Here is a 26896-nt window from a genome sequence, read left to right on the forward strand (position 1 = left end):
TTCTCCAACACTTCCTTCCATCATTCATGTACCATGTGAAAAGCAATGGAGAAAACATAATTACTGTCAGTACGATTTACTAGAATGATACCAGAACTGAGAGGTTATAATGATCAGGAAACATTGAACAGGCTGGGATTCCTTTCCCTGAAAAGCAGAAGGGTGAGGGGTGACCTGATAGAGGTCTTTAAGATTACAAAAGGGTTTGTTAGGGTAGGTGTAGAGAAGATGTTTCCACTTGTGGGGGACTCCGGAACTAGGGGGCCATCAATGTAAGACAGTCACTAGTAAATCCAATCGGGAATTCAGGAGAAGCTTCCTTACCCAGAGAGTGGTGAGAATGTGGAACTCGCTCCCACAGGGAGTGGTTGAGGTGAATAGTGTCGATACATTTAAGGGGAAGCCGGGTAAACACATGAGGGAGAAGGGAATCATTTCAAAAGGAAACTGGATGGGCACTTGAGGGAAATAAACTTCCATGGCTATGGGAACAGAGCAGGACAATGGGACTGATTGGATTGCTCTACAGAGAGCTGGCATGGACCTTATGGGCTGAATGGTCTATTTCTGTGCCGTAATGGCTTTATGACTCTATATGCTGATAGGGTGAGATGAAGAGGATTGGGAAGAGTCTCATTTGGGGCATAAGTACTAGCATAGACCTGTTGGGCCGAATGGTCTGTTTCTGTGTTGTAAATACTGTATAATGTTGTCCTGTACTGACCCGCACTATACTCACAGATACCTTACTTTTTCTCTCATTGTAGTTGCAGCCTGGTATCAGTAAAGTGGGAGGATGGAGGCTGGGCTGCAGGAATGGGCCAGTAGATAAGGAAGCCACACTAGAACTCCAGGTCCTTACACAATATCAGCAAAACAGTTAGGAAATAGCATATGTGGCCAATAAACCGTGCGCAAAAATCTCAGACTGTGCCTTTGAGTAGCTTCTGTCTTCTGAGATTTATTGGAGTTATAAACTTGTTTGTTACTCTTGAAACGTCCATATTGAGCTCATGAAATTAGCAACTGGGTGCAAAGTACAGTTAAAACTGGCAGCGGCAAATGCTGGCAAAGTTAGTGAAGAACAATATCAACTCTACTTATGAACGGGTAAAGCCTTCAGCTCAATGGATTACTTAGGAACATAGGATCAGGAGTAAGGCCACTTAACTCCTCGAGCCAGTCAGTGGGATTGTGGCTGCTCTGCGACCTTTAACCCCACATACCACCTTTAACCCCACGTCCTTCAATTCCAGTAGTTAGCAAAATATCTAATCAATCTCAGAATTAAAATTAGCAATTGATCCGAAAGAGAGTTTCAAACTTCTACCACCCTTTCTGTACAGAAGTGTTTCCTAATTTCACTCCTGAAAGGTCTGGCTCTAATTTTTAGACTATGCCCCCTAGATTAGGGTTAGATCAGTGCCAATGAACAGTCAGTCCATGAGTTTATTTCCATTGTGAAAGTGTACCTGTACGTGCCAATGCAAACAGCAGAGCATGAGAGTTTAGGCTAAAGCATGGAGATGAGAGGGCCGTCCTATGAGGAGAGATTAAGTAGAATGGGCCTATATTCTCAGGAGTTTTGAAGAATGAGAGGTGATCTCATTGAAATGTATAAAATTCTTCGAGGGTTTGACAGGGTCGATGCTGAGAGGCTGTTTTCCCCCTGGCTGGAGAGTCTAGAATGAGAGGTCACAGTCTCAGGATAAAGGGTCGGCCACTTAGGACTGAGATGAGAAATTTCTTCACTCAGAGGGTTGTGAATCTTTGGAATTCTCTACCCCAGAGAGCAGTGGATGCTCAGTCATTGAGTATGTTCAAGACTGAGATCAACAGATTCTTAAAGCTGAAGGAATCAAGGGACAGGTTGACAGTGCAGGAAAGTGCAGTTGAGGTAGTGGATCAGCCATGATCTTACTGAATGGTGGAGCAGGCTCAAAGGGCCGAATGGCCAACTCTTGCTCCTATTACTTAGGAGGAAACATTATGGAAAATCAGTCAGGTGAAACGGAGGAGATACTGCGCAGTTAGTATTTGCTCTGACATTTTGTTATTGCATTGTATGTTCAGCGACAAAATGCAATGATGCCAACACACAGCAGCGAGTGATCCTTGAAGGGAGCATGAGTCGAAAATTTGGCGCTGCTGAATTGTAGTCTCGCCTGTCACCTGCACTTGAGTTCAGTGCGACTCCTCACTCGGAGCAGGGGATCTGTGTATTTACACTGTAAACCCAAAGAATGAGTCTTGTCTGTTTAATTTAATGCTAAAAAAATACTTGACTATTCCTGGAATAGTGGTCTAGCACAGTGCCGCACTTTGGACTAGAAGGGAACAGAGAACTGAACGGCGACTGAAAAGAGTGACTGAAGAAGAAAGATTTGCATTTCTGTAGCATCTTTCGCAACCTCCGGACATTCCAAAGCACTTTACAGCCAATTAACTACTTTTGAAATGTTGCAACCAATTTGCACACAGCAAGCTCCCACCACCAATAAAGTGATAATGACCAGATAATTTCTTTTAGTGATGTTGGGTGAGGGATTAAAAATGCCCCCAAGATACCAGGGAGAATTCCCCTGCTCTTCTGCGAGCCGTCGGATCTTTTATATCACCAGAGAAGGCAGATGAGGTTTAAAGTCCCATCTGAAAGACTGCACCTCTGACAGTGGAGCGCTCCCCCAGTACTGCACTGGGGTTGTCAGTCCGGATTACGTGTTTAGGTCTCTGGAGTGGGACTTGGACACATTTGCTATTTTCTCACTATTTGGCTGATGTTGTGTGACAATGCTCGGTTCTAATGTGGCTTCCCTATCTGCTGACCCATTGCTGTAGCCCAGTGCCCACTCTCCTCCTTTACTGGTACTGAGTTGCAACTGCAATGAGAAACAAAGTACGTTTTCTGTTAGAATACTGCAGATCAATACAGGACAACATGCTGAGAGTAAATAAGTCTCAGCCAGTGCCTTTCACTCAGCACATGACGAGAGGAGATTGAAATGTTAAAGGCCAGAGGTACAGAATATTCCCTCTCTATTGTTACCCATTGTCTTCCATCTCCACCAGTTCCATCTCCTTTCAATGTGTGTGTTGAATCCCCTGATGCCGGGTTCCCAGGCCTGCACTGCCTTTCAGCATGACTCCCCACTCGGAGCAGGGCATCGGTGAATTTACACTGCAAATCTATCCCAAAATGAACCATGCCTCTTCCATTTAGAGCTAAAGATACTTGACTATTCCTGGAACATTGGTATAGCGCAGTGCTGCACTGTGGAGTCAAAGGGAACAGGGAACTAAACAGCAACTGAAGAGGGTTACTGAAAGATGAAATCAACAACTTGCATTTGTATGGCGCCCGTCACAATGTCAGGATGTTCCAAAATGCATTACAGCCAATTAAATATTTTTAAAACGTAGTCACTGTTATAATATAAGACATGCGGCAGCCAATTGACCGGGGAGCACTCATAGAATGGTTACAGCACAAAAGGAGGCCATTTGTCCCATCATGTCCGTGTTGGCTCTCTGCAAGAGCACCTCAGCTAGTCCCACTTTCCCGCCTTTTCCCCGTAGCCCTGCAACATTTTTTCCCTTCAGAAAATTGTCAAATTCTCTTTTGAAAGCCACGATTGAATCTGCCTCCACCACACTCCCAGGCAGTGCATTCCAGATCTTAACCACTCGCTGCGTCAAAGTGTTTTCCTCATCTTGCCAATCCTTCTTTCGCCAATCACCTTAAATCAGTGTCCTCTGGTTCTCGATCCTTCCGCCAATGGGAACAGCTTCTCCCCGTCCAGACCTCTTAATGATTTTCAACACCTCCATCAAATCTCCTCTCAACCTTCTCTTCTCCAAGGAGAACACAAGGAGAACAGCCTCAGCTTCTCCAACCTATCCATGGAACTGAAGTTACTCACTTGCTCTTCTTCCAATAACGGGATCGTTTTACATCCACCCGAGAGGGCAGACGAGGGCCTCGGTTTAATGTCTCAAATCGACAGGCGGCACTTCCGACAGAATCTGACTATTCCTAGGACAATACATCGACGTAGCACCATGCTGTTTTGCTGGTGCAACATGTTGCTCTCACCGGATTGATTGTTTCCTGGTGGGATTGATCAGCCCCCACCTGTTCAGACCCTACTTTACAAAGGGGTACCCTGGGGGTAAAGAGAGTCCACAGCTGTGTACACCAGCCTCAGTCCACGTTGAACCGTGCAAGCACTTTCCTTATAAAAACAAAATCTATCCACTATAAATCACAACACTGCCTGGCCACCGACACACTTTTTTTTTAAGCCTAAGTGGCAATAAAAGCTGGTGATAATCCAATGAAATTATCACTTTTTATTTTCAGTGGGATGATAGCGTGGTGGGGGGAGGGTGGGAGGAGGAGGTCCGCGATGCTACAGAAGCTGAGAGGTAACAACGGAGCACTCAAAACACCAACGGAAAATGCAACACCCTAAACAGTGACGTAAGCCACTTACTCCGACATTCCCTCTGCCTTTTTGCAGCCATTCCCAATCAGCAGCATTGTACCGTTCCCCAGGAAATTCTGGGCCAATTTTTATGGTGTTGGTTCAGGGATAAATATTGGCCAGGTTACTGGGGTGGGGGGGGGAGAGACCTGCCCTGCCCTTCTTCTAAATAATGACCGTGGCATCTTTGCAGCCATCAGATCGGCGGCCTCGGCTTAATGTCTCATCTGACACACAGCAGCGTCAACAGTGCAGCACTTCCTCAGTAACTGGACTGCGAGCGTCAGCCTGTGTCTATGGAGTGCGAGCGACCTGCTTAATGAGAGGGTGCTGACCACTGAGCCAAGGCCGGCATCGACCGAGAGAAGGTGATGGTGAATGCTTGGTGCTTTCTGTCACAAGAGGTTGCTGCGCAATCGAGCGAGGCACTTTTTTAAAAAAAACAAACCGTTGTCAGTGTGTAGAAGATGCCAGGAATTATTCGCTGCGCATCCCTAGTTGCTCTGAGATGGTGGTGGCGAGCCAGCTCCTTGAACCGTTGCAGACCTTACGGTGAATGTGCTTCCACAGTGCTGTTAGCTCGGGAGTTCCAGCATACTGACCCATTGACATTGGGTGCAGTAGGCTGGCTTTATGGTATTGCTGAGGACCCAGAAACAGGCTGTTTGCCCTGTAGGCTAGTGATACATCAATTTAAGCACAGGGGCAAAATTGGGGATAGGTCTGCCATGGTAACTAAAGCACTGGACAGGTTCAGTCCACCCCACAAGGATCACCAAATCAACATTCATGAAAAAAGTAAGCATGCTCACAAGCTTCTTGACGCAGGATAAAATGGTGGTGGTTCTTACCCGTACTCCTCAGGGTCGAAGAAACTCATCTATCACCTTATGCTAACTCTCACCTGTGTGCAATTGAAATGAAAAAGAACTTTTACCCTGATCATTCTTGCATATTTCAATCAACATTAAATATACCTTATATACCAATATCCTAATGTTCCACGGCCAGTGGGGACCTCAGGGGACAGAGGGGATAATATGTGTAATTATTTGCGGGATGGCAGTATTGTAGTTATTATTGTTTGTACAACATATGCTTGGTGACCTCGGGCACTTTTCTTAATGTTCTCTGCTCCTGCCTAGTGGCACTGGGGCAACTTAGAGTCAGCCCGACAGGCTTTACAAAAGAAGATCCAAGGTTGAATGGGCCCCTCCATAAACCTGAAGCTCATCCAAAATTCTACCTGCCCGTATCCTAACTCGCACCAAGTCCCGTTCACCCATCACCTGTGCTCGCTGACCTACTTTGGCTCACGGTCCAGCATTACCTTGCCTTTAAAATTCTCAACCATGTATTCAAATCCCTCCGTGGCCTCACCCCGCTCTGCAACCCACCCGCAACCACCCCCACACCTGTAACCTCCTCCAGCCCTACAACCCTCCGAGATCTCTGCGGTTCTCCAATTCCAGCCCCTCGCACACCCCCCCCAAAACTCCCTATTTCCATCACCCCACCATTGGCGGCCGTGTCTTCAGCTGCCTGGGACCCTAAACTCTGGAATTCGTTCCCTAAACCTCTCCCCCTCTCTCTCCTCCTTTAAGATGCTCCTTAAAAACCCAAGCTTTAGGTCACCTGTCCGAACAACTATCAAATTTCTTGAGACGTTTTACCTGCCTTAATGGTGCTATATAAATGCAAGTTGTTGGTGTTCTGGTGACGTTAACACTTTGAAACTCTTGTGACACTCAGTATAGACATAGTAGGATATGACCACAGATGGGGGTTACAGCTGTGAAGAAAGTCTTGAGAATTTGGGGTATTTTAATTATCGATGAGGAGAGAAAGTCCTGTCCATTAACTCCGTTTCTCTCTCCACAGATGCTCCCTGACCTGCTGAATATTTCCAGCATTTTCTGTTTTCATATACACTAAGTGACTTGTGGAGTAAATTACCAGGGTAGGATTAATGCTTTGTATCTGCCATTCTTCTTCTTCTTTGGCCTCCTTATTTCGAGAGACAATGGGTAAGTGCCTGGAGGTGGTCAGTGGTGTGTGGAGCAGCGCCTCGAGGATGCCAACATCCCCAGCTTATACACACTACTGAGTCAGCGGCGCTTGAGATGGCTTGGCCATGTGAGCCGCAGGGAAGATGGCAGGATCCCCAAAGACACATTGTACAGCGAGCTCGCCACTGGTATCAGACCCATCGGCCGTCCATGTCTCCGCTTTAAGACGTCTGCAAACGCGACATGAAATCCTGTGACATTGATCACAAGTCGTGGGAGTCAGTTGCCAGCGTTCGCCAGAGCTGGCGGGCAGCCATAAAGGCGGGGCTAAAGTGTGGCGAGTCGAAGAGACTTAGCAGTTGGCAGGAAAAAAGACAGAGGCGCAAGGGAAGAGCCAACCGCGAAACAGCCCCGACAATCAAATATCTGCCATACAACATTATTTATAAATCTACACCTTCGTTATAAAATTACCTTTCTGGCTTCCTTAGGGAATATTATGGAAGAGATGTTTGGGGAGGTTGCAGAAATAAGAGGAACTGGGGCCACCAAACAGCCCTGTGCTTGGCCAGTATTCCGAGAGATCCATCCAATCCCACTATCACCCAACCCCATTCCCAAAATGACCCGTCCAAGCTGCTCCCCGGAGAGGGCAAAGCCGATACACTGCTTATGAGTACCAAGTGCTGGCCTACACTCCCACCCACAGGCCTTCCCCAGGCCCACCTTTGTGCCCACAGCAGCTTTTCCAGGCCCACCCTCCCGCCCACTTGGCATCTCCAGGCCTACGCTCCCAACTGCAGAGGCATTGCCAGGTCCACTCACAGGAGCATCTCCAGGACTACCCGCCCAACCATAAGGGAACATCTCCAGACCCACCCCCAGGCCCACCCATAGGGACACCCCCAGGCCCACCCATAGGGTCATTCCCCAGGCCCACCCATAGGGACACCCCCAGGCCCACCCATAGGGACACCCCCAGACCCACCCATAGGGACACCCCCAGGCCCACCCATAGGGACACCCCCCAGGCCCACCACCCATAGGGACACCCCCAGGCCCACCCATAGGGACACCCCCAGACCCACCCATAGGGACACCCCCAGGCCCACCCATAGGGACACCCCCCAGGCCCACCACCCATAGGGACACCTCCACCCAATCCAGAGGCTCAGCCTTTGACCTCACTTCACCCCCTCGTCCCCCCCCCCCCTCCCTGCGCAACTGCTTTGCGCTGGCCAAAGGAGCCCCGCCTACCCTTCTCGTTGATTGGCTCGAAGCCGCCGTCAATCACTGCCGCCCGGGGACGCGCGTACCGGCGCGGGGGGGGGGGCCGGCCTGTCTGTTGAATGATTGGACAAGCAAGGCGTCATATGTAAATTGTGTCCAGGATTCCGCGGTGATTGGCCTACACGGCTGACAATCATGACCACGGCGTGGGTGGAGGGGGCGGGCGCATTATAAAAGGAGCGCCCCACCCCCTCCCCCCCTGGCGTCAGCGGCTTTCCAGTGGAATGATGGCGGCGAGTGCTTTCGGTCGGGTGGCGGGGCTCTCAGGCGCTCTGGCCGTCGGTCTCGGTGCTTACGGGGCGCACGGTAAGTCTGCGTTGCCCTCAGCCACACCGACCTCGCCTGATTTTTTCCCCCCCCTTTCCTCCGCTCGCTATCCCTCCAGTAACTGGCCGATCACCTTAAGTTTGATGTCGGATAGTGAGTGCCGGCTGGCTATTCGGCTGTGGGGGGCAGCACAGTTGCCTTTTCTCCTACCCCCCAACTCCCAAAGCAGGCTCATCCGGTAGCAATCAGGAGTTGGAGCCCAAGAGGTGACTCCAGGACCAAGCTCCCTCCTTGCTGTTGAAGCTGGGATAGTGATTGCCAACAGGATATTCGGCTGTGGGTGGCAGCGCAGCTGCGCCAACCTCCCCTCACTCTCCGTCTGGCCCCGCAGATAGCAATCAGGAGCTGCAGCCCTATTATAGGTGGCCTTTTTTTTTTTGTCTTGGCAGGAGGTCGCTGGGTTCAAGCTTCTACTCCAGAGAGTTGAGCCCATTCTCTAAGCTAACATTTGTGTGGTCTGATGTAATGTCCCACCTTAAAGCGAGGCCCAGTGCTTGTCTAGGTGGATGTAAAAGATCCCGTGGGACTCCTTGGAGAGAACCAGGAAGTTTTCCCAGTATTGCCAACGTTGCTCCCTCGACCAAGACAAACCCAGTCATTCGTCTCACTTGTGGTTTGTGGGGTCTTGCTGTGTGCAATTTGGCTGCTGTGTTTATCTGGAATCGTAGAACAGTTACAGCACAGCAGGAGGCCATTCAGCCCATTGTGTCTGTGCTGGCTGTCCGCAAGAGCAGCTCACCTAGTCCCACTCTCCTGCCTTTTCCCCGCAGCCCTGCAATTTTTTTCTCTTCAGATAATTATCCTATTCCCTTTTGAAAGCCACGATTGAATCTGCCTCCACCACACTCTCAGGCAGTGCATTCCAGATCCTAACCACTCGCTGCGTTTTTTAAAAAAAAGTTTTTCCTCATGTCACCGTTGCGTCTATAACCAGCCCCCTTAAATCGGTGTCCTCTGGTTCTCGATCCTTCCGCTGATGGGAACACTTTCTCCCCATCTACTCTGTCCATCCCCCTCATGATATTGAATAACCTAATGACAATGTCTAGACTTCAAAAAGTACTTAATTGGTGGAATTGTTATGGAATGCACTGAGGACACGAACGGGGCTATATAAATACAACAAAAGCAAAATACTGTGGGCTCTGGAAATCCGAAGTAAAAACAGAAAATGCTGGGAATGCTCAGCAAGTCCTTTTGCAGAGAGAGAGTTAATATTTCAGCTCGATGACCTTCTGTCGGAACTATCACTCTCGTCCGAGAATCTTCCAGGCATCTGGAAAATGGGCCACTGCCGCATTTGTTAACTTGCAAATTGGACGGTTGCAGTTCTGACAACTTGCTCTGAATCCTGTGGTTTTGAAAAACAGTTGAGTCGGGCGGGGGGGTGGTGGGGAAGGGAAAGGAGGACGTTGCTCAGCGGCAGTGTGACTGTTGCAGTGCTGCTGAAGGTCGCGGGTGTGTTTCCCTCATCGGAGTTTTTGCCACTTATTAGCGCTGGAGAAGTTAAATGATTGGTCACGTCTTCAATCAATCATATTGATGAATGTCATAGCTCAGTATAAGTTGAGTCTGTCCAGCATGTCATCCTTCAAACATACATGTTTCAAATTGCCTGACTTGGCTCTAATTTCAAGGTGGTTCTGGGTACCCCCCTGCCCTCAACCTGAGAAGCAGTATCTATCCGATTCAATCCCTTTAACTGTTTGGATCAGATCACTCCTCAGTCTTCTACACTCGGGAATACAAACTGAGTTCACGTAACCTGTCCTCATAATGATTTAACGCTCTAAGCCATGAGCGTTCTTACCAGGTAGCCTCGTGCACAGAATCATAGAATGTTTACGGCACAGAAAGAGGCCACTCGGCCCATTGTGTTTTTTTGAGCCCGGACGGTGAGTGTCGACAGGCTATTTAAGCCGTGGTGTTCATCACAGCCGAGGCTTTTCCTGCCTACGATATCACTACGCACACTAGATAGCCATGAGCAGTAGGAACCCTGGAGATTTATTTATTTCTCTCCCTCGCTCCCCTTCCCTCCCTCTGGGATTTGGAATAGTTGTCGTCGAGTCGGTCTGATGGCTTTCTGTTGCTTTTGCAGGATTCCGACGCAGTGATCGCGATGAATATTTGAAAGAGGTAAGGCCCAAGGCTGAGTGTGTGACCCATTTTAAAGACATTTTTCCCTTTGTGTTATTCATTGTGGGTGTAATTAGCAAGGCTGCAATATAATGTTGGTCCCGAGATACCCTCGAGAAGGTGGTGGTAGACCTCCCCGCTGGCAGCAGGTTTGATGTAGACGGAGCGGCTTGCAAGGCCACTTCAGAGGGGAGTTAAGAGTTGGACTGGAGTCACATGTAGGCCAGACTGGATAAGGGGGAAAGGCTTCCATCCCTAAAGGACATCGTTGAACCAGTTGGGTTCTAACAGCTTCATGATCACTTGATTTTTACGGATTTTATTTTAAAATGTAAAATGTAATTAATATTCTCAAACTGCAGTGGTCAGTTTACACTTCTGTTCTCTAGGTTAATAGTCTGGGCTTCCGGAATACATAACCACGACACTACTGTTTCCTACAACTGCGATTGCCCTTCAGAAATACTTTGTTGGCTGCTAAATGCTTTGGGACGTCATAAGGGTGTGAAAGGTGCTATATAAATGCAAGTTCTGAACATGAATGAACTGTTGATCACATTTAGTGTGTAGTGCAGGTACACTGGGACTCCGCTGGCCCGAGTTAGTTCAGTGTGTTGGTTCACTTGATCGAGGGCACAAAAACAGTGTCTCGGGATAGCACATCAATGCATGGGATTGGGCCAGTATCTAAATCGGTTATTGCCAATGAGAAGGAACTTTGTTTTTTTAAATGGGTTAAGTCTACATATTACATAAAATTGCATAGGACATACAGTGCAGAAACAGGCCATTCAGCCCAACCAATTCATGCTAGTGTTTATCCTTCACTTGAGCCTCCTCTCACCTTTCCTCATCTAACTCAGAGTACCCTCTATTCCTTTCTCCCTAGTGTGTTTATCCAGCTTCCCCTGAAATGTATCTCTGCTATTTGCCTCAACCAATCCCTATGGTAGCGAGTTCCACATTCTCACCACTCTCTGGTAAAGAGATTCCTTCTGAGTTTCCTATTTGATTTCTTGGTGATTATTTTATAGTCCTTTTGGTAGTACAGAACTTGTGTATTGCTGAAAACGGAGACATTTTGTCGAAGCTTTTCGTCTTGCACTCATCAGGACAATTCTCAAGAATACCAATGTAAGGGAAAGCAACAAATTTATACTGTACGAGAAGGGAGTGCTGATTGGTTAGCAAGTGGACTCTGATTGGTAGAGGCACTGCCATGGAGAATGCACGGCAAGACGAAAAGCTTCGACAAAATGCCTGCTTATTTTATATTGGTCTCTAAATTGTTCTCTCCCACAAGTGGAAACACACTCTTTGTGTCTACACGTTCATAATTTTAAAGACTCCTATTAGATCACCCCTCAGTCTTCTCCTTTCAATAGAGAAGAGTCCCAGCCTGTTCATCTTTTCCTGATGGGTAAACCCTCGCAGTTCTGGTATCATCCTCATAAATCTTTTTTTTTTTTTGCATCCTCATCAGTGCCTTTTTAGAACATGGAGCCCAGTACTCCCAAGTGTGGTCTAACCAAGGTTCTACACATAACTTCTCTACTATTCAATTCCATCCCTCTCGAAATAAACCCTCGTGCTTGGTTTGTTTTTTTATGGCCTTATTAACTTGCATCACTATTTTTAGTGATCTGTTTTGTACTCTGATTTCTCTGCCCCCTACACCGCGCAACCAACTTATATTCTTAATTTTCCAAATAATATGCAACCTCATTATTTGTCTTACCATAATGTAATACCTCCTGTATATATTTTGGAAAACACAATTAATTCAGGGCTGCCTTGAATTACAACAGTGACTACACTTCAAAAGTTCTTCATTGGCTGTAAGGTGTCTTGGGTCATGCTGGGGTCTTAAAAGATTCAAGTCCTTTGTCCAGCTTTAGCTTGCTTAATATGTACGATGAAGAAAGCCTGAGATATTCTCCTCTGCCGCCCCTTGTTCTGAAGATCTGGGCTTTTTGCCAAATAGGAGTTGCCTTTATCCAAGTGGCCATTTTTCCTCTGTGCGTATCGGCGGACTATTTGACCGTGTCAGGCATCACGTTCTAGCCCAATTCTGTCCTTGCCTAATATTCATACATGCAACTTGCAGCAGGGGTGTTTTCTCAGTTTAAGATTGAATGTGCTGGGCTAAGATGGCAATGGCCAGAGGCATACGTACATCTTCAAGATGCACTGAAATAACTTGCCAAGGCTCCTTTGACAGCACCTCCCGCGACCTCGACCACCTAAAAGGACAAGGGCAGCAGACGCATGGGAACACCAGCACCTGCAAGTTCCCCTCCAAGCCACACACCATCCTGACTTGGAAATATATCGCCGTTCCTTCACTGTCACTGGGTCAAAATCCTGGAACTCCCTCCCAAACAGCACTGTGGGTGTACCCACACCACAAGGACTGCAGCGGTTCAGGAAGGCAGCTCACCACCACCTTCTCGAGGACAATTAGGGATGTGAAAGAAATGCTAACCCTCCCACATCCCATAAATAAATTTTTTAAAAGAACATCTGCCGTGGGTTTGCTAGCTCCAGGAACTGAATACACTCTTAAGCTAAGCTATCACTAACAATCAGCAGGACTGTTAACATCAGAGGGTGGTTGCCTTTTCTTTTTGTAACTAGAGGGGTGTGCTGGGTTGGTGTAATGGCCATATCTCTCCCATTTACGCCATGTGTTCTAGTTGCAGCACTAACTTATCTTGTCCTCCAGCTGTTCGAAACTGCAAACAAGTACCACTTCCTGCACAGTCTGGCACTACTGGGAGTTCCGCACTGCCGAAAACCTCTGTTGGTATGAGACCACTCGTTCTTGTTCCTATTCCACCTGTTTTTGTTAGCTTTATGTTTCTACCCTCCCCCACCCCAACTAAAAAAAAAAAGTTCCTGACTTTTCCTGGTTCATAACATAAATAGGAACAGGAGTAGGCCATTCGGTCCCTCAAGCCTGCTTTGCCATTCAAAAAGATCATGGCTGATCTAATCATGGACTTAACTCCACTTTCCTGCCTCACCACCCCCTCCCTCCCCGACCACCTTAACTCCATTGAAGATCAGAAATCTGTCTAACTCAGCCTTGAATGTATTCAATGACGCAGCCTCAGTCTTAAATGAGAGACCCCTTATTCTAAGACTGTGCCCCCTAGTTCTAGGTAACCCCACAAGGTGAAACATCCTCTCAGCAGCTACCCTGTCAAGCTCCCTTAGAATCTTGTACCTTTCAATAAGATCACCTCCCATTCTTCCAAACTCCAATGAGTATAGGCCCAATGAAGAGATACTGTGGTACAGAGGGACCTGGGTGTCCTTGTAATGAATCACAAGTTGGCATGCAGATACAGCAAGTAATTAAGAAGGCAAATGGAAAGTTGGCGTTCATTGCAAGAAAGATGGAATATAAAAGTAGGGAATGTTTGCTACAACTGTACAGGGCATTGGTGAGACTGTGTCCTGTGTACAGTTTTGGCCTCCTTATTTAAGGAGGGACATACTTGCATTGGAGTCAGTTCAGTGAAGGTTCATTAGGCCGATTCCTGAGATGGAGGAGTTGTCTTAATGAGGAAAGGTTGAGCAGGTTGGGCCTGTCCTCATTGGAGTTACGAAGAATGAGAGAAACATCTCAGATTCTGAGGGGGGTTTGACAGGGTAGATGCTGAGAGGATGCTTCCCCTCGTGGGGGAATTTAGAACCGGGGGCACAGTTTCAAATAAGGGGTCTCCCATTTAAGACGGAGATGAAGAGGCATCTCTTCTGAGAGTTGTTAATCTTCGGAATTCTCTACCCCAGATATTAGTGGAGCCTGGGTCATTGAATATATTCAAGGCTGGGGATGACAGTTTTTTGATCTACAAGGGTAAAGGGTTATGGAGGTAGGCAGGAAAGTGGAGTTAAGGCCACAATCAGATCAACCATGATCTTACTGAATGGCCAAACAGGCTTGAGGGGCCGAATGGCCTACTCCTGCTCCTATTTCTTATGATCAATGGGAGGTGGTAGCCCTCTGGCAGCTTGTCCGCGTGTTTATCATACTGGTCATTGAATTGTGGCAAACTGTTTGCCTAGAGGGCATCAGAGCTGTGCCTGATCTGTCCTCAGCCGGGCACTTCCCAACACAGACGTAACTAGACAGGAGCTCCAAGGGCGCTGAAGACAAAATGACAGTGCCCCAGTAACACTGGGTAAGATTGGAGCCAAGTACGCGCACATGCCCCGTGTGTGTAGCCTAATCCTACATCAGGCAACGGATAGGTGCAGCTGCGATGACACTCAAGAGGCTCAACACCATCCAGGGCTGAGCACCCTCCTTGATCAGCACCACATCCGCCACCTTTAAACATTCACTCCTTCCACCACCAGCGCACAGCGGCAGCAGTGTGTACCATCTACAAGATCATAGAGTCAGTTACAGTGTAGAAGGAGGACATTTGGCCCATCCAGACTGTGCCAGCTCTCCGTGGAGCTAGCCAGTCAATCGCACTCCCCTGCTCGATCCCCGTAGCCCTGCAAGTTTGTTTCCTTTGAGTGACCATCCAATTTCCTTTTGAAGTCATTGATCATCTCCACTTGCACCACCCTTGTGGGTGGAAGGAAGTCTTGTTCATAATAACCCACAGAACCACATACAAAGAATGTAAAACACAACCAGGCCATACGGCCCATCTGCTCCGTGCTGGTCTTTATGCTCCATACAAGTCTCCTCCCACCCTCTACTTCATCTCACCCAATCACCATATCCTTCTATTCCTTTCTCCTTCATGTGTTTATCCAGCTTCCCCTTAAATGTATCGACACTATTCACCTCAACCACTCCCTGTGGGAGCGAGTTCCACATTCTCACCACTCTCTGGGTAAAAAATCTTCTCCTTTATTGGGTTTATTAGTGACTATCTTATATTTATGGCCCCTAGTTTTGCTCTCCCCACACTATAAAATCTTATCTACATCTACCCTATCAAACCCCTTCAGAGATTTAAATACTACCATGTCACTCCCTCAACCTTCTCTGTTCAAGGGGGGAAAAAAAACCCAGCCTGTTCAGTCTTTCCTGATCGTTATCACCTCTCAGTTCTGGTATCTTCCTTGTAAATCTTTTTTTGCTATGCACTCCCTCCCTAACAGCACTGTGGGTGTACCCATGGATTGCAGAGGTTCAAGAAGTCGGCTCACCACAGCCTTCTTGAGGGCAATTGGGGATGGGCAATAGATGCTGGCCTGTGACACTGACATCACAAACAAATTTTTAAAAGTGAATTTTTATTTAGTTACTGAGCCTTCAGAGGTGCTGCTGCATTTTTCTGACTGTGTGGTTTGATTACAGGCTGGCACGTTACTGACATCTGGGATGGTGATGTTTTGCGGTTCCCTCTACTACCAAGCGGTGACTGGAAACCCTACATTCACCAAAGCTGCACCGTATGGTGGAACCATACTGATCGTAGGCTGGGCGGCCATGGCTCTGTGAGCTTGGAAGGGCCAAAGGGCACTGGGCAGGAGAACACGGAGAGAGGAGGAGCCAGGCAGAATATAACATGGGGTACTTGGGAGAGAATTGGGGTCTGCACGTTGGCAAAGCAAAACCTTCTGTATTGAGGGCACCCCCACAAAGTCTCGGCTTATTCCCGTGCAGCCAACATTCCAACAGCTGGTGCTATCTCAAATGCACGCTGTAACCGGGACACAAGTGGTGGTCCGAAGTCCAATCCTTGACCTCCACTTGTCTTCCCGTCTGAGTTTCTCTTCTCTCCTTCCACTCCCTCCGCTAATTACATTTCAGTCATAGACATTCACAGCACTGAAGGACGCCACTCGGCCGACGAGGAGCCATCCAGCCTAGTCCCACTTCCCAGCTCTTGGTCTGTAACCTTGTAGGCTAGGGCACTTGAACTGTATATCCAAGCACTTTTTAAGTATAATGAGGGTTTCTGCCTCTACCACCCTTTTCAGGCAGTGAGTTCCAGATCCCCACCTCTGGGTGAAAAAAACCACCCCTCGAATCCCCTCAAAACCTCCTACATTACCCTACATCTGTGCCCCCCAGTTATGGACCCCTCAACCGAGGAGAATAGGGGCTTCCTATCCACTCTATCTCAACCCCTCATAATTTTATACATTTCAATTAGGTCTCCCCCTCAGCCGCCTCTGTTCTAAAGAAAACAACCCTAGCCTATCCAATCTTTCCTCAAGACTAAAATTCTCCAGTCCAGGCCACATCCTTGTAAATCTCTGTACCCTGTCTAATGCAATCACACCTTTCCTATAGTGTGGTGATCAGAACTGCACCCGGTACTCCAGCTGTGGCCTAACTAGTGTCTTATACAATTACCATGCACTCGGTCGCTTTGACAGGCCATTCAGCATGTGGGAAAATCTCATTGTTCCCAAAACACCGTTCCAAAGGGCATCTACTGTATTTCACAATCGTACTGTCCTCATCGTAAATCAATTATTTATCCCTCATCCAACGTCACTAAAACAGATGATCAGGTCATTATTACACTGCTGTTGGTGGGATCTTGCTGGGCGCAAATTGGCTGTTGCGTTTCCTACATTACAACAGCGACTGCACCTCAGAAGTACTTTATTGGCTGTAAAGGGCTTTGGGACACCCTGAGGTGGTGAAAGGAGTGGCGTAAATGCAGATCTGTACTTGATTTGCACACTCACCCCCCCCCTGCCCCCTCCCCACCATCTCTTGCGCTGCCCTTATTACCATTTCACTCATGGGCGTGCTCGTTCACTTGGCTGGTAATGGTCAGCAGCCATCTCCAAAGTCAAGGCAAAGTCTCAGCACCGGAGCCAAAGGGAGCAAGGCAGTGCCATCGGTTTCTTGGCAGCCCTTGCAGACTGATGCGGCTGAGAGCGAAAGTTCAAGGCGAGGTTCCAGAAAGGACGGGTTTGTAACTGCCCGCAGTGCACTACAGCCAGACGTGGCTGCCTCGTCTCTGGGAATATCCCAGGTGAAATTCCACCTATGGAACCCCACTACATGCCTGGCGTTGAACCTTCTCCCACCCTGACATTCAGCGACAGGAGAGATTTCAGTCTGATTCTCCCCACACTGTGAGCAGAATTGTACAAACAGATGAATGGACCGCACACTAAAGAGCAACAGGACTTTATGGCAGTCTAACTCGGGTGCTTTTTAAAAAAAAAAAGGGTTGCGGATGGCTTTTTCCTACTGCCAGTTAGGCCGCTGCACAATTGAGCTGCAGGTAGGGTGTGGGTGAGCCCTGTGTTCCAAGCATGTCGCAAGTTCCTTTCCCAGTTTGCACGGAGTTCATTAACCTCATCCGGGACAGCAGAACGGACGCTGTGCTTTGCACTTGTTGCCTCACTCCCGAGTGGCTCGTGCCGAAAAGAAATGGGCGTTGGGTGGGGACAGGATTGGGCTATCTTGAAAGCTTCTGAAAGTTCTCACTCCGTGACATTTCATGTGGCAATTGCCAGCGTCCGAATGTTGGACATCACTGTGGCGCTAACTGCCAGAATTTTGCGAAATCGGGGGTCGCACAATCCCTCAAGTCAGTGGCACTCTTGCCTCAGAGGCAGAAGGTTGTGGGTTCCAGGCCCGTGCGAGGGACTTTGAGGGCGCAACCTTGGCGGAGTGCAGCCCTGTTTGAGGTGCTGTCTTTTGGATGTGACGTTAAACCGAGGCTCCCCCGTCGGGTTGATGCCGCAGCGCAAGTTGGAAGAAGAGCAGAGATCTCTCCCGGTGTCCTGCCCGCTCAACCAACAATCACTAAAAACTGAGTAACTCGTCCTTTATCTAATTTGCTGTTTGTTGGAGCTTGCTGTGCACAAACTGAGCTACCCTGTTTGCCTACACAATGGCGACAACACTTCAAAAGCAGATCATCAACTGTGAGGAGCTTTCGGATATCTGAGGATTTGTACGGTCCTATTATTCATTGAGTAGACGAGGTCCCAAAAAAAATTGTCAATTTTCCCCAGAAATATATTTTAGGATATCTTACCACTGTAAGATCACTGCTGGTCCTGACACCCAGTAAGTTCAGACCCCTCGACGTCAGACCGCGCTGATCTCAATTGGGTTGCTGATCAGACGGAGGAGCAATCCTGGTCTGCTTCAGGTACATACTGGCTTAGTCATGCAAATGTCAGCACACAAGGGTATTCCTTTTCAGATATTTATCCAAATCCCTTTCAAATTCTAGTCTCTGCCTCAATAGCCACTTGTGGAAAAGCTGTAGTGACCTGTAAAAGGAGGGGGAAATTGTTTTGACCTGTCCCCTTTCACTCTGTGAACCTGTCTGTGCCCTACGTTTATAGACTTGCCAGGCAGTGAAAATAATTTTTCACCATTCCCCCCCCCCCCCGGCACCCTCCCCTTAAAACCCTTGTGTTAAGTTGGAGAGCCTGGAGAACTTCAAAAAGTGTTCATTGTACCTGCTGTATCATTTTAATAGGACATTTGATATCCGCAGCTCGTAATCACAGAATTTTCACAACACAAATCCAATGACACTAAATTATTAGAGTGTACTCCAGTCAAGGGTTATAATCATGTACTAGCGCTCATGTTCACTGATTTAATTGAGACTGACTTTTGTACGAAAGTTCTTTCTTCGTAAAATAAATTTTTATCGCTTTGACCTTTTTGTCGGATTCCAGTTTTGTATTTTTTGGTGCCCAGGTAAATCTTAGTGATGACGTTCTTTGCTGCCTATTCCAGAGACTTGTGCACATAAGCCAGCACTGTCGGAGGTGCCGTCTTTCGGATGAACTGTTAAACTGGTGCCCTGACTGTCCCCTCAACTGGATGTAACCGGTCCCTCGGCACTATTGGAAGAAGTGTAACAGTGGGGGAGAGTGGAGAAAGTGTGCTCCCCAGTGTCCAGGCCACTATTTTCCCCCTGAAGCAATTATCATTAATACAAAAGCAAAATACTACAGATGCTGGAAGTCTGAAATAAAAACAGAAAATGCTGGAATTGCTCAGCAGGTCCGGCAGCATCTGTGAAGCAAGAAAAAGTTGACATTTCAGGTCAATGGTCTTTCTCCACAGATGTTGCCAGAGCTGCTTGAGTATTTGTGCCATTTTCTGTTTCTATTCTAATATCGTTTAAAATAGATTATTTGGTCATTGCTACATCGCCCATTCGTGGGATCTTGCTGTGCATTTGGATTGGCGACCACGTTTCCTACGTTACAAGAGCGATTGCACCTCAGAAGTACTTCATCAGCTGTGAGGTGCTTTGGGATATGCTGAGGATGTGAAAGGCACTATATGAATGCAAGTTCTTTGTTCTTCATGGGTGCTCGTGGGCTATTTGACCACGTGAATCATCACAGCCAAGCTTGATCCTTTCTTCGTCTGTCATTCCCACTTGCACACTCGGGTCAACATGGGCATCACTTCGAGCAGTTACTTTTATCAAAGCCACTCTAAACATGTAGATTTTACTCCAGAGTCATCAACATATATTTGTATTTATGTTGTGCCCCCTTTTCCTTCACAAGAGCTTCCGAAAGCAAAGTTTGACACTCAGCCACGAGAGGAGATATTAGGCCAGGTGACCAAAAGCTTGTTCAAAGGGGGAGAATTTAAGGAGCATCTTGGAGAGCTTCGGGTCTAGGCAGCTTAAGGCACAGCCCCTAGTGGTGGAGCTCCCTATCTCAGGTGGCTCTTCTCGCATCGATCACTGAAGAGGCCAGGATTCGAGGCATGCAGTTATCTCAGAAGATTATGGAGCAGGAGGAGTTTACAGAGCTAGGGGTGAGACCATAGATTTGAGAACAAGGATGAGAATTTTAAATTCTGGGTGATGGTGGACCGGGAGCCAATGTAGGTCAGCTAGCACAGGGGGTGATGGGGAACTGGACTTAGTGAGAGCACAGCCATGGGCAGCAGAGCTTTGGCTGACCTTAAGTTTATGGAGGGCAGACTGTGGGAGGCTGGCCAGGAGAGTGTTAGAATAGCTAAGTGTAGAGGTAGCAAAGGCAATGGGTGACAGTTTCAGCAGCAGATGAGCTGAGCGATGCAGGTAGAAATTGGCAGCCTTAGCAATGGTGTGGGTGCCTGATTGGAAGCTTGTCTTGGGGTCAAATATGACACACACAGGTTGCGCACAGTCTGGTTCAGCTTCAGACAGCTGCCAGGGAGAGGGACGGAATTGGTGGTAAGGGAATGGATTGCACAACCTCAGTGCATACAATGCCTAATTCTCTTGTACTCCTGACCTTTGCTGGGACAGTGATATTTTTTTGGATTCATTAAGTCTTGTGTCAAACCAGAAGTTACCATCCCTTACGTTTGATGGCTCAGTTCCAAGCCTTATCTCCTTTTGCCATAAATGGAAATGTTCAGTCGAAAAACTGACTTAAGGAACTGTTTCTGCTTTCAGTCGAAGCATTTTTTTCTCTTGTAGGAGTTACCAAATTGTCTGTAAAACCAAAGTTCGTTTGAAGCTGCAATACCTCTTCATGTCTATTGGGGGGGGGGGGGGGGGGGGGGGCAGTAGTACAGTGGTAATGTTGTTGGGCTAGTAATATAATGCTCTGGCGACATGAGTTTAAATCCCCCTATAGCAGCTGTAGGAAATCAATTAGTTAATCTGGAACAAAATACTACTCTCATTAATCATGAGGCTACCAGATTATTGTTTCTAAAAACCCATCTATTTCACTAATATCATTCAGGCAAGGAAATCTGCTAACCTTACCCAGCCTGGCCTATTAGTGACTTCAGATCCACAGCCCCTGAAAGGGCCAAGCAATCCACTCAGTTGTATCAAATCGCTACAGAAACAAGCATTGTGGGTGTACCTACCCCACATGGACTGCAGCGGTTCAAGAAGGCAGCTCACCACCACCTTCTCAAGGGCATTTAGGGGTGGGTGATAAACGCTAGCTCTTTTAACATCTATTGACCTCCCAGACAAGCCTATGATCTGATGGGTGGTCTGTCACTTATCTTCAGCGTCTTGCTGCCTTGTGCCTCCTTTATCATTCCACTTAGCTTTCCGCTCATCCTTCCAATCCTAGCATCGTACAACATCATCCTTTTTTTTTTAAACCAGGTCCCATCAAATGAGTCCCTTCAGCAGTTGCTCAGTGGGTCACACTCTTGCCTCTGCGTCAGAAGGTTGTGGGTCCAAGTCCCACTCGTAAGACTTGAATGCAGAAATCCAGGCTGACACTCCAGTGCAGTACCGAGGGAATGCCACACTGTCAGAGGCGCTGCCTTTGGGATAAGACATTACCCCGAGCTTGGGTATAGACGTTACCAAGATTCTATACCAGAACTCACGGCTTATAATGATCTGGAAAGCTTTGGGCTCTAGAACAAGGAAAATAATATCTTTCAAATTACGAAGAGGTTCAATAAGGTAGATATAGAGAAGATATTTCGACTTGTGGGGGGAGACCAGAACTAGGGGGCGATCAATATAACGCAATCACCAATGAATCCAATGGGGAATTCAGGAGAAACCTCTTTACCCAGGGAGTGGTGAGAATGTGGAACTCGCTCCCACAGGGAGTGGTTGAGGTGAATAGTGTCGATACATTTAAGGGGAAGCTGGATAAACACATCAGGGAGAAAGGAATAGAAGGATATGTTGATAGGGTGAGATGAAGTAGGATGGAGCATATACACCTGCACAGAGCAGTTGGGCCGAATGGCCTGTTTCTGTGCTGTATATTCTATGTAATATATAACCGAAACATGCCATGCTACCTCAAGGTTAGTGAAGGGGCTTTTATCCTCAACAGCCCTTTGACGGGGCCAGACTCCCTCTCCAGATCCTATGGGGGTCCCTTGTCTTTTTTTTTCATGCAGGACGTGGGTGGGCTGCCCTTCTCACTACATCCCTGTTCAGGGAGTCTCCGGCAGGTCTGCCAGCGAAACCAGCTATCATCCATCCCTCCCCTCCCCTGGGGTGGGGGGCCCCAGAATCAATTTTCCCTCTAGTCTCAGAATTAATGATAACTCTCCTGACTGTCTTAACCACCAGGCTGATTGACAAATAAACTCTCTGTTTCAGTGGCTGCCCGACTGCAAAGAGAGTTTTAAACGACTTTGATCTGATTTAATTTCCTGTCTTCATTCATTTCTGGTGGCAAGTAACAGTTGCTATATAAATGCACGATGTACGTTGAAGGGCAAGAATAGTGCAAGGGTAATGTACAGAAACTGTGAAATTTGGCAGGCTCCAGGAACCTAAGCACAAAATCCGAGCTGACGCTCCTTATGCAGTACCGAGGGAGCACCGCACGGTCAGAGGTGCTGTCTCTTGGTTAAGACATTAAACTGAGGCCCCCCAGTCTGCCCTCTCAACTGGACGCAATAAGATACCATCACGTTATTTCAATGAGCAGCTGGGGTGGGGTTAATTTTCTGCCAGTGCCCTCAAGTGACATCACAAAAAGAGATTATCTGGTAATCACCACATTGCTGTTAGTGGGAGCTTGCTGTGCACACATTGGCTAACATGTTTGCTACAATACAATAGTTAGTGACTACACTACAAATTGCCTGCAAAGCACTTTGAGGCACCCCCCTGAGAGGTGCTGCAACTATTCAAGTCTGCTTTTCTTAGATATAATCAGTTTCTCTTTTTTTCCCCAAAAAAACCAAGTTAACTCATTGATTGCACTGAGAAAGTGACTGGTTCGAATCCCACTCCGGAGCCTCAGGTGGGTGTAAAAGATCCCACGGCACGATTTGAAGCAAAGTGGGGAATTCTACCCCCAGCCAACTTCTGACCCCTCAACCAACCCGAATACTTTTTTTTTAAAAAGTGACCTGCTCGTTTATCTCACTGCTGTTTGTGGACTCCTGCTGTGCGCATTTTGGCTCATTTTTTTAAATCCCCCCCCCCCCCCAATAAGTGACCAGCTGCAAAGGTGAGGGAGGTCCTGAGAACTTGAAAGGTAAGTAGTTTAAATTCTTTTAATTATATATATATATGTGAGTTTCACTTAATACAACCCCTGATAAGCAATGAGTTGCTGAAAGAATGCACGTTGATGTGTTAACCTGTCGTCCCTTGTTGAAATTCAATTGAGTGAGCGTAATAAAAGGAGAGAGCAGAGTCACAATGTGGGATTCTGACAATCTCCTTACCCCCACCCCCCAAAGCCCCCTCCTTTGTAACTGCTTTCATCCAGAGCATAAGCTGCTCCAGCCACCTTCCTTGCCCTGGTTTTCCCACCTCTTCCTTTCCCACCCCTGTCTGCTGGACGTCTCAAGCTCCCTCATGATCACTCTCTTGCCACCATGCCAATGGTTCGTGAAGGAGAAGCCCTGGTTCCCAGAGGAGAGGTGCGCCTGCCTGTCCAGTGGCAGGCAGTGCCTCACTGCTGAGCTCATCGTCTTCTGCTTCTTCGGTTCCGCCGTGCTGGCCGTGCTGATCTTCAACACCTTCACGCTGGTGCGTCTCAGACCGAGCCGTTAACTGCGGCTGGGAAACGCAGGGGTTTGGGAGGAGCTGGGTGAGCCCCAGGGTCGGAACGGTGGCGGTAAGGACACAGCTATGCTACCTTTTCAGGAGCTCCATGGGATTCAGACCCAAGCAGTCCCAGATTCTCCATGGGATTCAGTCCCAAGCAAATCCCAGATTCTCCCATGGGATTCAGTCCCAAGCAAATCCCAGATTCTCTATGGGATTCAGACCCAAGCAAATCCCAGATTCTCTATGGGATTCAGTCCCAAGCAAATCCCAGATTCTCTATGGGATTCAGACCCAAGCAAATCCCAGATTCTCTATGGGATTCAGACCCAAGCAAATCCCAGATTCTCTATGGGATTCAGACCCAAGCAAATCCCAGATTCTCTATGGGATTCAGACCCAAGCAAATCCCAGATTCTCTATGGGATTCAGACCCAAGCAAATCCCAGATTCTCTATGGGATTCAGACCCAAGCAAATCCCAGATTCTCGATGGGATTCAGACCCAAGCAAATCCCAGATTCTCTATGGGATTCAGACCCAAGCAAATCCCAGATTCTCTATGGGATTCAGACCCAAGCAAATCCCAGATTCTCGATGGGATTCAGACCCAAGCAAATCCCAGATTCTCTATGGGATTCAGACCCAAGCAAATCCCAGATTCTCTATGGGATTCAGACCCAAGCAAATCCCAGATTCTCTATGGGATTCAGACCCAAGCAAATCCCAGATTCTCTATGGGATTCAGACCCAAGCAAATCCCAGATTCTCTATGGGATTCAGACCCAAGCAAATCCCAGATTCTCTATGGGATTCAGACCCAAGCAAATCCCAGATTCTCTATGGGATTCAGACCCAAGCAAATCCAAGATTCTCCATGAGATTCAGAGCCAAGGCGTCCCAGATTTGCCATGGGATTCAGACCCAAGCAAATCCAAGATTCTCCATGAGATTCAGAGCCAAGGAGTCCCAGGTTTGCCATGGAATTCAGACCCAAGGGGTCCCAGATTCTCCATGGGATTCAGACCCAAGCAAATCCCAGATTCTCCACGAGATTCAGACCCAGGTTCTCCATGAGATTCAGAGCCAAGGAGTCCCAGGTTTACCATGGAATTCAGACCTAAGCAAATCCCAGAATTTCCATGAGATTCCGAGTCAACCAAATCCCAGAATCTCCATTGGATTCAGACCCATGCAATCCCAGGATCTCCTTGGGATTCAGACCCAAGCAAATCCCAAAATCGAATCATTGAATGGTTACAGCACAAAAGGTGGCCATTCAGCCCAATGTTTCTGTGCCAGCTCCCTGCAACAGTAACTCAGCTAGTGCCAGTCACCGATCTGTTCCCTGTAGCCCTGCAAATTCTTTCCCTTCAGATAATCTATGGGATTCAGGGCCGAGGTGTCCCAGAACCTGCGATCAACCTCACAAGGGATATGGCAATCCCAGTTAGGGCCAAAGTGATCAGTCAAAGGGCAATCACAGTGTAGCTAGTGAAGAATGGGGGCTAATTGTGGATTTTCTTTGACTAGAATCATCAAAACAAATTGGAGTTAGCTCTTTGCCAGCAAGTATGCTAGTGAGATTCAGGAAGAGTTGGAAAGGATAGGTAGAAAAAAATGGGATGGAGGAGTGCAATCTAACCAAGGGAATAAAAAAGTCATAGAAAATCTTTGATGGAGAATATATTAATAAATAGACCACAAAGACTTTGGTACTTTTATTCTGTGTTGCACAGTGTCCTCACTATCGAGATGAGGCTCTCATCCAGGAACGCCATGAAAGATGTCACTATGTCGAGGTGCTGTGGGGGCAAGTTTTAGAATCATAGAATGATACAGCCAGAAGGAGGCCATTTGGCCCATCGTGCCTGTGCTGGCTCTTTGAAAGAGCTATCCAATTAGTCCCCCTCCATCCACCCCGCCCCCCCCCCCCCCCCCACACCCACTCTTTCCCCAAAGCCCTGGAATTTTTTTTTTCCTGTGCATGTATTTATCCAATTCCCCTTTTGAAAGTTACTATGGAATCTTATTCCACTGCCCTTTCAGGCAGCGCATTCCAGATCATAACAACTGGCTGCGTAAATGTTTCCTCTCGTCGTCTCTGGTTATTCTGCCAATCATCCTTAATCTGTGTTCTCTGGTTACTGACCCTTCTGCCAGTGGACGCAATTTCTCCTTATTTACTCTATCAAAACCATTCATGATTTTGAACAGCTCAATCAAATCTCCTTCTCTGCTCCAAGGAGAACAACCCCAGCTTTTCCAGTCTCTCCTCATTAACTGAAGTCCCTCCTCCCGGGTACCATTCTAGTAAGTCTCCTTCGCCCCCTCTCCAAGGCCTCGCCATCCTTCCTAAAATGCGGTGCCCAGAATTGGACACAATCCTCCAGCTGAGGCCTACCCAATGTTTCAAAAACATTTGGCATAACCTCCTTGCTTTTGTACTCTATTCCTCTTTACAAAGTTAAGGATGCCGTTTGTTTTTTTTTAACAGCCTTCCTCAACTTGCCCTGTCACCTTCAAAGATTTGTGTGCACCCTTTTAAAATTGTCCCATTTGGTTTATATTGCCTTTCCTCATTCTTCCCACCAAAATGTATCACTTCACAGTGTTTGGAGTGCACGGACGTACATTCACGGAGTATGTTTGAATAATGTTGGTGAGCTATGGGTACAAGTCGCAAAATGGGATTATGATTATAGTGACAGTCCTGGCTCAAGGAAGGAGAGGACTGGGAACTTAATTTTCTTGTTCAGGAAAGATAAGGAAGGGAAAAAAGGAAGTGGTGGTGGCAGTATTGACTGAAAGAACAATTATAGCACTGGGGTTGAGGGGCCAAAGAGTCGATTTGGTTAGAATTAAGGAAGAAAAGGAGGAGCTATTACACTACTGAGTGGATACTATAGAATTATCCAGGACACGTGAAGCATTCTTTAGTTCCCACATGGCAAAGGAATTGCAGGCAATGGGCCTCAATGGTCCCATTATTTTGTTGAAAACAAAACTCTTTAGATCTAATTCATGACTTTGATTATTTATATAGTTACTGCTGCCCCTTGGTTTAAGGCACCTATCACCTCCTTCTCCTCTGCACCGAATTCCCACTCTCACCAAATTCCCGTTGCCACTCTGCATAGCAAGGTACTCCATTTAGCAGATGCTCCCAGCTCTGTGCACACAGCTCTTTACATCTGGATTTTGTTTTTTCTTTTTGCAGATAT

The 26896-nt window shown here is 47.4% G+C and overlaps 1 protein-coding gene across 1 annotated transcript; it reads left to right on the plus strand.

Annotated features, from left to right (window-relative positions):
- The first annotated feature begins 7977 nt into the window (after positions 1-7977).
- tmem256 (transmembrane protein 256) lies at positions 7978-18873 on the plus strand. The gene is made up of 4 exons (XM_068023922.1): positions 7978-8089; positions 10212-10249; positions 12975-13055; positions 15579-18873. The coding sequence occupies exons 1-4, from the start codon at positions 8008-8010 to the stop codon at positions 15720-15722; spliced, it is 345 nt and encodes a 114-aa protein (XP_067880023.1). The 5' UTR covers positions 7978-8007; the 3' UTR covers positions 15723-18873.
- Positions 18874-26896: the final 8023 nt, after the last annotated feature.

Source organism: Heterodontus francisci, chromosome 48, assembly GCF_036365525.1.
Source record: "Heterodontus francisci isolate sHetFra1 chromosome 48, sHetFra1.hap1, whole genome shotgun sequence".
NCBI lineage: Eukaryota > Metazoa > Chordata > Chondrichthyes > Heterodontiformes > Heterodontidae > Heterodontus > Heterodontus francisci.